This window comes from Lepidochelys olivacea (genome assembly GCF_965140295.1).
Source record: "Lepidochelys olivacea isolate rLepOli2 genome assembly, chromosome: 3".
In the NCBI taxonomy this organism is placed as follows: Eukaryota; Metazoa; Chordata; order Testudines; family Cheloniidae; genus Lepidochelys; species Lepidochelys olivacea.
This window is the reverse complement of record NC_140413.1, coordinates 151,756,343-151,770,429: the sequence shown is the minus strand read 5'-3', so window position 1 is coordinate 151,770,429 and position 14,087 is coordinate 151,756,343. Positions and strand designations below refer to the sequence as shown.

At 43.9% G+C, this 14,087-nt stretch overlaps 1 protein-coding gene across 1 annotated transcript in view; it reads right to left on the bottom strand.

Annotated features, from left to right (window-relative positions):
- DNAH8 (dynein axonemal heavy chain 8) overlaps positions 1–14,087 on the bottom strand; it is a 589,186-nt gene that overhangs the window by 207,036 nt on the left and 368,063 nt on the right. Inside the window, exons 46-49 of the mRNA XM_084624647.1 lie at positions 11,991–12,077; positions 11,711–11,818; positions 2,407–2,541; positions 1,632–1,793 (exon numbers count right to left, since the gene is read on the bottom strand). Coding sequence (XP_084480773.1) covers positions 1,632–1,793; positions 2,407–2,541; positions 11,711–11,818; positions 11,991–12,077 — 492 coding nt within the window. The remainder of the gene's footprint in view (positions 1–1,631; positions 1,794–2,406; positions 2,542–11,710; positions 11,819–11,990; positions 12,078–14,087) is intronic.

The window sequence follows — 14,087 nt, the reverse complement described above, 5'->3', positions numbered from 1 at the left end:
CTCATGGGCAACATGTGACCTGCCATTGTCGTATGCTATCCCCCGGTCCCGCTGCTTCTGCCAGAGGCCCCACCACCCCTCTGCCTCCTTCCTCGCCCCTTCAGCTCCCCTCCCTGCTCCCCATGGCTACTGGCCCTGCCGCCCCAGCCCCGGGCTGCCCTGCCCAAGCACCCCCAGCCCCACAAGCACAGGACAGGAAGCCCCAGCGCCTCCAGCCTCCCCCACCCCCAAGCACAGTGCTCCACGGCCCCAGCCCCCCGAGCACAGGGCACTGCAGCCCCAGCCCTTCCCAGCCCCCCCGAGCACAGGGCACCGCGGCCCCAGCCCTGGACACTGAGGTCCCAGTGCTGGGTGGCCCGAGCACCTGGCTGGCAGCCCCAGCACCCTGAGCCCTGGGCACCACGGCCCCAGTGCCCCCAGCATCCCCGAGCACAGGGCAGACAGCCCAGGCACCTCCAACCCCCCCCCCCACGAGTGCCAGGTGCCATGGACCCAGCCCCCAAGCCAAGCACAGGGCATCACAGCCCCAGCCCCCACAGGCACAGACCAGGCACAGCTCCAACACCTCCAGTCCCCCCAAGCACTGGAGCACCCAGGCACCTCAGCTCCAGCCTCAGCACCCCTAGTTCCCCTGAGCAAAGGGTGGGCAGCCCCAGCACCCCCATCCCCCACCCTCCCCCCGAGCACTGGGCACCTCAGCCCCAGCCCCCAGAGCGCCGGCTGCTGTGGCCCCAGCCCCCCAGAGGAGTGGGATCTGCGGCCCCAGTGCAGGGCAGCCTGAGAGCCAGGCAGCACAGCTCCAGCGCCCCCAGCCTCAGAGTGCCGGGCAGTGCAGCCCCAGTGCCTGGGGGCCCCCCAGCACTGGGCAGCCCCAGCCACCCCAAGTCCCGGCTCCCAGCCATCTGCCTTTGTCCCATCCCCAGCCTCAGCATGTTTCCGGGAAGAGGAGCAGCCTGTCTGGGCTGGGGCCAAGGGAGAAGCAGCAAGCAGGAGGGGGCCTCAGGGCAGAGTGTGGGCAGGGCTGTTTGGGGAACCTTAGCCTCCCCCAGCCTACGATATGCACTGCCCATGATATCACTGAATTGTTGTGGAGGCAGAAGATCTAGATATAAACCAAAGAAGGGGGAGTGATCAGCTGGGGCTGTGTTACAGTGTTGAACTGATCCTGGAAACAGGAGACAGGAGGGGAATAGACCCATATATCTGAGAAGTGCTGGAGATGCTGGGCTGCAGAAAAGGATTTCTTACTTATCTCTGTATAAACCAATTATGGTATAACTAGATTGAAATGGAGCCCTTCTGTGGCTCTGTTGTGAGTATATACTCCTTGTGCTCAACTGTTCAGTTAATGAAAACGGGTCAATGACCCTTCTCACCTCTGAGACACAGATCCCTATTCCCTGACAGATTGAGAACCCACAGGCTCAGAATCAGAAAGGCACAATTTAATCCTAGAGCCCTCAGAAAGAACTATGGACTACTTCCAAATTCCACAAGGAAGAGGCATATCCCATTCATTATGAACTGAGGAGAATGCGATGTGCAAAAATAGATTATTCACATACAGAATTCAAGAGCATCTATTACGATCTATAGCTTGTCTGAAGGCTTTGAGAGATAAGATGCTCTACCTGAATAAGCTTAAGATTCCAAGGTGGATGATTAATCAATCCTGTCTCTTCAACCTGGTTGGATACTGCAGCCTGTAGTTCAGCATATGTACTACTGTCCAACTGTAGCCCAGGGAAGAGGTCATTGATGAGACTAAGAAATAAGGGCTCATCTTCATCTACCTGAAAAATGAAAAAATGAAAAAAATTTAAAGCACAACTAGGCATAGTAAAGTTTTCTTTTCTCATAAGTCAAAATGAATCATTATGTTACAATAATGAGCATTAAACAATTTAGTAGCTGATTTCAAAATAACATGCTGATTATGCCCCTAAATTCAGGCTACCAAAAAAGAAGGAACATCATTTAAGCAGATGCACACCAACTTTTGAGTATGCCTAATTATGTATATTTTAGATGTGTACCCATGTACACAAGTATGCATCATTGAGCAGGCTTACTATAAAGAGCAATCTAGTTAAGTGAGCACTCAAGTTAATCTGTTCATTTATACCACGTTCATCACCTCGTGCACACTTAATTTAGTAAGGAAAACAACATACTGCCCATGCACAGCACAGTAGTGTTTTGTTTATGATCTCAAGCATTTTAAGCATTGTTTTCAAATTTGATAAGCACATTCTGCTCATTGAGCTACTTGCCAGTCTGAATTTTAAAAATGAAGTTTAGGAGTGTTTGAGATTTTTTAAAAAACCATATAAAAACTGTCAACTGTGAAAAAAGGCAGGACATTCACCCATACACTACTGAAATCTTAAACTGACAGATTCTCACCAGTTTAGAGAGGTTCATATCCCTTAGTCCTCTCATAACAGTACTCAATTCACTGTCATCTGGTCTGGCCCTCTTTTGAGCTCCAAGAGTCCTTAATACGGAAAGGATATTCCTCAGCCCAAAGTCATAATGAACCTAAAAAGGGGGAAAAATAGCTTACATACCAATAATTGGAAGTCTCCAGATTTATTTCCTCAATAGATCTATACTCAGTTTTGTGCTAAGCCATTCAGGCCTGGGCCTATTAAAAAAATTAGTCAAACTAGTGTTATCTGACTCAATCAATGCACAATGACTATAGCATGAGTCTACTCTCACCGAAATTAGTGTAAATGAAGAATGATTTCATTTAAATAATTAAAAAAAGAGAATTAGGCCTTCTCAGCAAAGTTCTCTTCTGGTGTAAATTGGTGCCGCTTCAATGATTTCACCAGTGTTCATAATCTCTAAGGCTAGGCTATGGTACTTACACTGTAGCCCTGCCTAGTGGGCAGGACAGAACCATGCCATTCAGGAGGAGCACCAGTGAGATTATACTTCAGATTGCTCCCTCTGATGCACTTATCTCTCCCCAAAGTCTAGTATAGGGGAGTATTGTACTCAAAGAGTAGTTATCAGTGGTTTGCTGTCAAATTGGAAGGGTATGCCTAGTGGGGTCCTGCAGGGTCATTCCTGGGTCTGGTTCTATTAAATGAGGTTACTCAACCTGTGAAGTAACTGAGGTTCTTCGAGATGTGTCCGCCTCTGGGTGCTCCAGTTGTAGGTGCGGCAGTACCCCCTGCATCTGGGACTGGAGATCTTCATCAGCCATGCACATCGGACAACACATGAACACCTCCCCTCTCTTGCGCAGTGCATGTGACGTATATATAGCGGTGTATGTCCAATAGCCTCCAGTTCCTTCTCTGCCACAGAGAGTATGCTTTTTTTGGCTATGAAGCAGATGGAAAGAGAGCGGGTAGTGGAGCACCTATAGGGGGACACATCTCAAAGAACCTCAGTTACTGCACAGAGTGAGTAACCTTCTCTTCTTCTTTGAGTAATGCCTCTATGAGTGCTCCACTTGTAGGTGACTAGAAAGCAGTGTCCCTAATTGGAAGACTGGGGCTTTGGAGTGACATTTACTGTCAATGATAGGACAGCATGTCCTAGATTAAACTTGATAAGTTTATGGAGGAGATGGTATGATGGGATAACATGTTTTTGGCAATTAATTGATCTTCAACTATTCATGGTAAATAGGCACAATGGCCTGTGATGGGATGTTGGATAGGGTGGGATACGAGTTACTACAGAGAATTCTTTCCTGGCAATATAAGTAGGGACATTGCCAGCAGATCTATCGTTCTCCTCTATTCGACACTGGTGAGGCCTCATCTGGAGTACTGTGTCCAGTTTTGGGCCCCATACTACAAGAAGGATGAGGATAAACTGGAAAGCGTCCAGCGGAGGGGAACAAAAATGATTAGGGGACTGGAACACATGACTTATGAGGAGAGGCTGAGGGAACTGGGATTGTTTAGTCTACAGAAGAGAAGAATGAGGGGGGATTTGATAGCTGCTTTCAACTACCTGAAAGGGGGTTCCAAAGAGGATGGCTCTAGACTGTTCTCAGTGGTAACAGATGACAGAACAAGGAGTAATGGTCTCAAGTTGCAGTGCGGGAGATTTAGGTTGGATATTAGGAAAATCTTTTTCACTAGGAGGGTGGTGAAACACTGGAATGTGTTACCTAGGGAGGTGGTAGAATCTCCTTCTTTAGAAGTTTTTAAGGTCAGGCTTGACAAAGCCCTGGCTAGGATGATTTAATTGGGGATTGGTCCTGCTTTGAGCAGGGGGTTGGACTAGATGACCTCCTGAGGTCCCTTCCAACCCTGATATTCTATGTTTCTATGATTGGAAAAAGTCAAATACAGTGCCCATCTTTAAAAAAGGGAAGAAGGAGAACCCAGGGAACTACAGTGCCCAAGGCTAATGTAGTGCCCATCTTTAAAAAAGGGAAGAAGGATGATCCTGAGAACTACAGGCCAGTCAGCCTCACCTCAGTCCCTGGAAAAATCATGGAGCAGGTCCTCAAGGAAACCATTTTGAAGGAACTGGAGGAGAGGAAAGTGATCAGGAACAGTCAGCATGGATTCACCAAGGGCAAGTCATGCCTGACTAATCTAATTGCCTTCTATGATGAGATAACTGGTTCTGTGGATGAAGGGAAAGCAGTGGACGTATTGTTCCTTGACTTTAGCAAAGCTTTTGACACCATCTCCCACAGTATTCTTGCCAGCAAGTTAAAGTAGTATGGGCTGGATGAATGGACTATAAGGTGCATAGAAAGCTGGCTAGATTGTCGGGCTCAACGGGTAGTGATTAATGGCTCCATGTCTAGTTGGCAGCCGGTATCAAGTGGAGTGCCCCAAGGGTTGGTCCTCGGGCCGGTTTTGTTCAATATCTTCATAAATGATCTGGAGGATGGTGTGGATTGCACTCTCAGCAAGTTTGCAGATGACACTAAACTGGGAGGAGAGGTAGATATGCTGGAGGGTAGGGATAGGATACATAGGGACCTAGACAAATTGGAGGATTGGGCCAAAAGAACTCTGATGATGTTCAACAAGGACAAGTGCAGAGTCCTGCACTTAGGACGGAAGAATCCAATGCACCACTACAGACTAGGGACCGAATGGCTCGGCAGCAGTTCTGCAGAAAAGGATCTAGGGGTTACAGTTGATGAGAAGCTGGATATGAGTCAACAGTGTGCCCTTGTTGCCAAGAAGGCCAATGGCATTTTGGGATGTATAAGTAGGGGCATTGCCAGCAGATCGAGGGCATTGCCAGCAGTAGGAAAAGTAGAGGCAGGTATCTGGCTGGTGAATCTTGCCCACATGCTCAGGGTTCAGCTGATTGCCATATTTGGGGTCGGGAAGGAATTTTCCTCCAGGGCAGATTGGAAGAAGCCCCGGAGGTTTTTCGCCTTCCTCTGTAGCATGGGGCACGGGTCACTTGTTGGAAGATTCTCTGCACTTTTAAGTTTTTAAACCATGATTTGAGGACTTCAATAGCTCAGACATAGGTGAGAGGTTTATTGCAGGAGTGGGTGGGTAAGATTCTGTGCCCTGCGTTGTGCGGGAGGTTGGACTAGATGATCTTAATGGTCCCTTCTGACCTTAATATCTATGAGTCTATGAGGAGTGTCCATGGTGGCATCATGTGTACTAGATTAGTGATGGGCAAAAAATGTCTGTTGATGTCCATGTGGTCACTTTGCAAATTTTAGCAATAGAGACATTATTGAGAAATGCTATCAAGGTGGATAATGAATGTGTGGAATGTGCTCTGACTGTGGTAGGAGGTTGTCTATTGTGGAGTTCGTAAGATAAATATAAACACTGCCAAATCCACTTTGAAAGGTGTTGTTTAGGTATGGCTGTGTTTCTAGATCTTTTGGTGGTGGTGTGACAGATTTCTGTTACCAATCTGCCTGAGGCGTCAGGTGATCAGGTTGAAGCCGCAGGATTGTTTGGGAGGAGATGATGGAACACACCAAGTGTCTAAGTTATGAAGCTTTATTAAGAAAATAATAAAATAACAGCAGAGAGCGATGGGTGCTCCCCACATAACTCAGAGTAAGGAAGAAAGCGTTAGTGCCCCTAGCCCTAACCCACTTTCATACTCACACCCACAGTAGCCGAGGCTGGCCAGGCCTGGATGTAACAGAAGAAGAAGAGGGGGAGGGGTGCACAGGAGTTCTCTTGTGTGTGCACAGGTCATCCAGGGTGCGCTGCCAAACTCCAATTTGCTTTAGCTCAAGGGAGGGTTTTAAACCTTAGGGTTCTTTGCGGGCATCTGGGTCTGGGACTTCTGCCCCCCCGTGCTCTTTGTACTGGTCTGAGCCGGCCTTTTGTGGCTTCTTTGGTTTTCCCCAAACATTCTGGCTTTAGGGATGCTACATCAGTTGTTTTCCCCCTCGTTGGCCTTCACTGTCTCACTCGGTTTTCCAGCTGCTGCAGGTTTATGCAGTTGAATCTTCTTTTTTTGCGGCTGGTCTGAGTTGGAATCCAGGTCCGTCCCGTCTTTCTTGGCAGGCCACCGAGTGTCAGTTGTGTGCTGTGGCCTTGAGCTGGAGCCAGCATCTTATCTTTGGACCGAGCTAGCTGAAGTGTTGAGTTAACCCGTTCTCTGCTCTCTTTCTCCTTCACCCTTTGGACTCTTGCAGCCTGCAAAAGAATCTTCCACTCCCCATGCACACCTTTCACCCTTCCCAGAATACTTTGCAATGCCTACAACAGCATTAGCAACATACAGTGCTGATCTGCCTTCCCAGGGAACCTTCTGATTGGGGGGGACATGGGGGTGTGACAGTGGAGAGGAATAACTGCGATGATTTTCAGAAAGGTTTAGTCCTGTCCAGGTAAAACGCTAATGCTTGTCTCACATTGGAATGTGTAGAGCTGCCTCTTGCTGGTTACTGTGAGGCTTTGGGAAGAATCAAGGAAGGTGTATTGTTTGGTTGAGATGGAAAGGTGTGGGCATAGCGTAACTTTATCCTTGTAGAAGGGTATGTATAGTGGATATGCCATAAGGATCGCAATTTCACCAACTTGTCGGGCAGAAGTGATGGCAACAAGGAAGGCCATTTTCGTTATAGATGCATGTAAGAACAGGTTGCTGTTGGTCAAACAGGGGTCTAGTCGGAGGAAGTAGGATGAGGATGAGGTCCCAGGCAGGGTTTGGGTCTCGTACGTGCGGATAAAGATTTTGAAGACCCTTTGGAAAGCGTTTTTTGAGCAGATGTGTGAAGACAGAATGACTGTCTATGTGGCAGTGAAAAGTAGTTATTACTATCAAGTGTACACAAATGGAGCTGATAGATAACCCTGATTGTTTAAGGTGTAGCATATATAGCCCAGAATAAGTGGTAGCAGAACGTGTGCTGCATCGACTTGGAAGGGGGCGCACCAGCATTGAAATCTAGTCCATTTGTAAGTGTGTCTAGTCATTTCACACCTACTATTCAAAAATATCTGTTTGACTGTGTCTGAACAGGTTATTTCTGAATCCTAGAACCACAGATGAGCCAGGCTTTGAGATGGAGCATCTGTGGATTGCGATGGAAGATGCATCCTGAGAAAGAGAGATCAGTTGGTATACCATCATGTGGAGGAGGTAAGTATACCAGAATTGTCATGGCCATGTTGGAGCTATAAGCATGACATGAGCTTGGCGCTCCTGTATCTTGCAAAGTATTCAGAATAGGAGGGGAAGGGGGAGAGGCATAAAGAAGTGGTGCATCCCACATTATGAGGAATGCGTCTCCCATAGATCAGTGTCCCAGTCCCACTCTGAAACAGAATTGAGGGCAGCAGGCATTGTGCTGTGTGGCAAAGAGGTCTATGGTGGGGTATTCCTATCAGTTAAAGATGTGCTGAAGTGCTTGCATGTCCAGTTCCCACCTGTTTTCATGGGAGAACTTCATGCTCAATGTGTCTGCAGTGGTGTTCTGGTGTCCAGAGAGGTACACTGTTGAAATGGTGATGATGTGTTTGATACACCTGTTCCATAGTTTGAATGCCTCCAAGCATGAAGAGTGGGACCTCACTCTGCCCTGCCTGTTGATGTAATACATTCAGGCAAGATTGTCCATCATGACTCTGATGGTAGGGTTTGAGCAGAGAGAGGAAATGTCAGCAGGCATTGTGTAATTCTAGGAGACTGATGTGTAGGGCAGATTCAGTTAACAAACATTGGCCCGGCACTATGTGATCATGGAGATGTGCTCCCCAACCGATTAGAGAGGCATTGGTTGTTAGGATCATGATCAGTGTTGGTTGGAGGAAAGGAACTCTGACACAGATGTTGTTGGGCTGTGCCCACCAAAGCAGTGAGTACTTGACTCTCATCGGCATGGATAAGAGCTTGTGGAGGCTGTGTTTGTGGGGGAGATATACTGTACAGAGCCATGCCTGAAGATATCACATGTGTAGTTTTGCATGTATGACCACGAAAGTGGCTGCTGTCATGTGGCTTAAAAGTTGGAGGCATGTTCTGGCAGAGATCTGGGGGCAGACTTGTATGTTGGATACCAGGTGTATTATAGCCAAGAATCTGTGAGGTGGTAGGAAGGCTCTGGCTTGTATGGCATCCAACTGTGCACTGATGAATTCTTGTTGTTGTACCAGCATTAAAAGTGGATTTTTCTTGGTTCACAAGGAGGCCTAGCTTTGTGAACAGATCTATTGTTATGCGGACAGCTCAGAGAACATCAGTCTCGGATGGGGCCTTGAGGAGACAGTCGTTCAAGTATGGAAAGATGAGAACTCCTTGTTTCCTTAGGTAGGCAGCAACTACACCTCAAGGATCTTGCAGAGCACCTGAGATGCCATGGACAGTCCAAAAGGCAGTACCTTATACTGGTAGTGGTTGTCACCCATGATGAATCAGAGAAATCGCCTGTGGGCAGGGTGTATTGTAGTATGAAAGTATGCATCTTTGAGGTCAAGGGCCGAAAACCAGTCCCCTCTTCCAGTGCTGGGATAATACTGGAGAGGGTAACCATCTTGAAGTGTTGCAGTTTGACAAACTTCTTTAGATTGCAAAGGTCCAGGATTGGTGGCCAGCTGCCAGATTTCTTCTGGATCTGGAAACAGTGGTAGCAGAAACCCTGTCCCATGTGCTGAGAAGGAACCAGTTCTATGGCTCTCAGTTGCTTAAGATGGTTTATTTCTCCCTATAGAATGGAATCATGAAAGGGGTCCCTGAAGAAGGACATGGAGAGGGGGTCACAGGGCAGGATGGATAGGAAGGGGATGGAGTATCCTTCTCTGATTATCTCTCGAACCCACCTGTCTAAGGTGATTAGTCTCCAAGATGGGAAAAACAGAGCTAGTCAGTCGCCAAATGGTTGGACTGCCAAAGATGGTGGGAATGACTGAAATAAGGGGAGGCTTCTTTGGTCCTTGATCACTCCTTCAAAATTGTTACTTCATTGAGGGGTGAGAGAGGTAGCCCCTCGAGGAGTGGGCTGCCTACGTTTGGTAGCTGGCCTTTGTCTTGGGCACTGACTGTCATAGTGTTATTGAGGGATGTACTGCTGTGGTCAGGATTGTGGGGGGAGATGATATTTACCCAGGCATCTCTTCAGCACAGGTGGGTAAATGCCAAGAGATTGGAGTGTAGAGAATCGTCTACTGTGGTTTGCACCTCTTTAGGAAAGTCTCTTTAGGAAAATGATGCTTGCCTCATGACCACAGCAGTCGTGATGGACTGGGCAGCAATGTCTGCAGAGTCTAACAAGGCTTATAGGCCTATTCGGGCTTGAAGGTGTCCTTCCTATATAAAAGACTGGAATTGCTTTTTCTTAGCCTTCGGCAGGTCATGGCAGAATTCCTCCAGTTTAGAGTAATTTAAGTAATTACACTTAGCCATGAGAGCTTTGTAGCTGGAGATTCTAAATTGGAGCATTGCTGATGAATATGCTGTGTGTCCAAATAAGTCTAGGTGTTTCCAATCTGTTTGGATGACTAGCACAGGATTGGTATTGATGGCCTCTCTCTTGTACTGCATTGGCCACCAAAGAATTTGGGCTGGAGTGCAAGAATAGGTTTCAGAGTAACAGCCGTGTTAGTCTGTATTTGCAAAAAGAAAAGGAGTACTTGTGGCACCTTAGAGACTAACCAATTTATTTGAGCCTAAGCTCTGCCATGTACATTGGTCAAACTGGACAGTCTCTACGTAAAAGAAGAAATGGACACAAATCAGATGTCAAGAATTACAACATTCATAAACCAGTCGGAGAACACTTCAATCTCTCTGGTCACGCGATTACAGACATGAAAGTTGCGATATTACAACAAAAAAACTTCAAAACCAGACTCCAGCGAGAGGCTGTTGAATTGGAATTCATTTGCAAATTGGATACAATTAACTTAGGCTTGAATAGAGACTGGGAGTGGCTAAGTCATTATGCAAGGTAACCTATTTCCCCTTGTTTTTTCCTACCCTCCCCCAAGACATTCTTGTTAAACCCTGGATTTGTGCTGGAAATGGCCCACCTTGATTATCATACACATTGTAAGGAGAGTGATCACTTTAGATAAGCTATTACCAGCAGGAGAGTGGGGTGGGGGGAGAGAAAACCTTTTGTAGTGGTAAACACCCATTTTTTCATGCTTTGTGTGTATAAAAAGATCTTCTGTACTTTCCACAGTATGCATCCAATGAAGTGAGCTGTAGCTCACGAAAGCTTATGCTCAAATAAATTGGTTAGTCTCTAAGGTGCCACAAGTACTCCTTTTCTTAGTGCAAGAATAGAAATTCCACATCCTTCGCCAGAACATAATATTTTTTGTCACTGTGTTTTCAGGTCAGAGAGATGGATGCTGGGGTCTGCCACAGCAGCTTCATAGGGCTGAAAACAGCCTCCTTGATCAGTAGTATGGAGCCATCCAGGCCATGTGAAAATTTAATGGCTGGAAACCCTCTTGGCTATTCTCTCTGGACATATGCATTGCAATCTGTTTGGTGCATGTGCATGAGTGTTTAGCATGGGCTAATCGAGACAGGCTAAGTGCAGGGGACTGGACTAGATGACCTATCGAGGTTCCGTCCTGTCCTGTGATGACAGTCATGGTTGGAGCCACATGTTTGTGCAAAACAAATTGGTAGAATATGGGCACTCTATGAAATGCTATTTTTGGGGAGGGCTTTATTTTGGGAACACATTGCTCAATTGATCCCAAAGTTAGATCACTAACCCTATCCCATGCCACATAAGGCAGAGCTCATTTCAACACAATATGAGTAAGCATGCAGATTTCAGGGCACTTAAAAGCTTTGTCCTTTAAACAGGACGTACTAGACAACCCCAAACATAGCAGAACTGGTGCACCACTATAATACTTATTTAATGCCTAGCACATGGGGTCCAACCTAGTTGAGGCATTTAAGTGTTACTGTAATAAAGATATTAACCTAAAATACTAATAATTTCTTGTTGGTTCACGCACAGATCCAGCATCAAATCCATGTGTGTGAATCTGTGCAGGAGACTTAAGGAGAGTGAAGAACCCAAATTATTACAAATTATTACTGATAAACAATTATTACAAAATATGTATAAATCTGTTTAAAGGGGAGAAAAATAAGATTGCTCTTTGCTCAAAGGTTCTATACACTTTATAAAGAGATTTTTTGTTTGAAATATATTTCAACTTTAAAAGAAACATAACATTTATATTCCAATAGAGATGTGCTCAGATCAAAACCTAAAGGAAAAATCGTATTGTAAATACTGTAAGACTAGGAAACACACCTGCTTAGTGAGCTGCTCCTCGCAAAGTTTGTAAAGAACGAAGAATTTTTGAGCTAAGACCACATTATCAATAAACCCACAGCTTGCAAGCTTAACTCTCATAATTATCTGAAATATAACATAGCATTAAGAATTTGATTAATTTTTCTGAAATTTTTGGAAGGAAAGGAAAAAAGGGAAAATGGGCTAATTTTTTTTAAATATGCACATATTTTTTAAAAATGTATCTCAAATAAACTTAAAATATTTTGTTTCTCTTTAGCCAAGTAATTAGTTTTACCTGTCTATCTGGAACCATCATGGACACAGTTCTAAATTGAATTTTTAGATTTTCTGGTAGCTCCTGACGGCCGGCATACCCAGGATTCTATACATGAAACATATATTGTACAATATTCTTACTTACAGTATCTACAATAAATGTTTTTAGTGTTCAGAACAGTTACTTAAGGAATGTTAATGATGACTTAAATATTTAAGACCTGATTCTGATCCAGATTACTGTAGATTATGGTGAGATCAGAATCAGTTAGTTTATTGTTTAATTATTAAAGATCATGAAAGAAATTTTGACCAACAGCTACAATTGTAAAAGCATTGCTATAGTTATGGTTGAAAATGCATTTTCATTACAAACCAGTTTTCAAATGCATACGATTTTATGGAATAAAATATATATTGGGCAAAACTTTTTCTTCATTAGCCTTACTCCAGAATATTTTAGTTAAATTTAATAAAAACCTATCCAATATTTGAGTTCTATAAATTTGCAAAGGTGCTTTTTTCCTAATGTAAGAAAATATTCATTTTTTCCATTTAGATAATTGAAAAATGGATATTTAAGTTGCCAAAAACACAAATGCCTTTACTTGTTTGGAGAAATTTAATTTTCAAAAAGAGAAGTTGAAAGCATGAGAAATTTATGTGTTGTATTTATTTTTCTACTGTTCAGAAGGTACAGTACTATATTGTGGCGCTCCAAATATATGCAATAAAGCAACTTTTGAATTACTAGACATTAATCTAAATTCAGGCTGTCAAATGATTAAAAAATAATCAAAATTAATCACGAGATTAAAAAAATAGTCATGATTAATTGTCATTTTAATTGCACTGTTAAACAATACTAGAATACCAATTTAAATTTACTCTAAATATTTTGGATCTTTTTCTACATTTTCAACTAAGTTGTTTTCAATTGCAACACAGAATACAAAGTATACAGTGCTCACTTTATATTATTATTTTTTATTACAAATATTTGCACTGTAAAAAAGATAAAAATATAGTATTTTTCAATTCACCTCGTAAAAGTACTGTATTGCAATCTCTTTATCATTAAAGTGCAATTTACAAATGTAAAATTATTTTTTTAGGGCTGTCAATTGCATTTAATGCAAGCGATTAACACAAAACAAACTAATGGTTTTTTAAACTATCATTAATCATACACCTCTGTTTTCACCCTCTTCACTTACTGTACTTCATTGCTTGGTGGATACTGGCACAGTTTTATTATGTTCTCATGGTTTGGAGTGATTAAATATCAGAAAAAGTTAATGGAGCAAAGCAGCAAAAGTTCAGGTCTTTTGAATGGGAAGTTTAGTTTAAAAAAACTTCCAGATGGTTCTCTGGATAAAAAGATGGTTATCTGTAGTTTTTGCGAGGCTGAGTTCCAATACCATTGAAATACTTCAAGTCTGCAGTACTACCTATGCGCTAAACATGCTTTTGCCTCTAGTTCTTCTGCTACGGATAACCCACTGACAGCAAATGAATCTCACCAGCTGCAACAGAGTACACTTAGAGTTTCAGGATCACTACAAGCTCATGGATCCAACTAAGTGCAACAGCTTAACCAATGCTATTAGAAAGTGTATAGCTATGGACTGCAGACCACTCAACATTGTAAACACAGAGGGCTAAGGGATGTTATTCAAACTGCACCTGCCAGTTAGTCATACACCTTGTGCTCCCGAGGAACCATTACATCAGAAATACATGACCTATATCACAACATGATTATGAAGTTGGAGCTTCTGAAAAATGCACTAGTGGTTGCTTTGACTGATGATCACTGGACGTCCTTGAGCAATGACAGCTATCTTGGAGTCACGGTACACCTGACTGATGCTGCATGGAAACTGCAGTCATTTGCTTTAACAGTAACTCATAAAACTGCAATTAATCACAACTTTTAAAAATCTAATTAACTTGTTTTGCATTAATCGCTGGCATTTACTGTGATTAATTGACAGCCCTAATATAAATAAATATACTGAGCTTATCTCAGTCTGATCTCATATAATACTGCTATGGAAAACCTAAGAGTGCCTGTACCTTGATTAAATAAGCTGAAGCATCAGAAGTAGGGCTG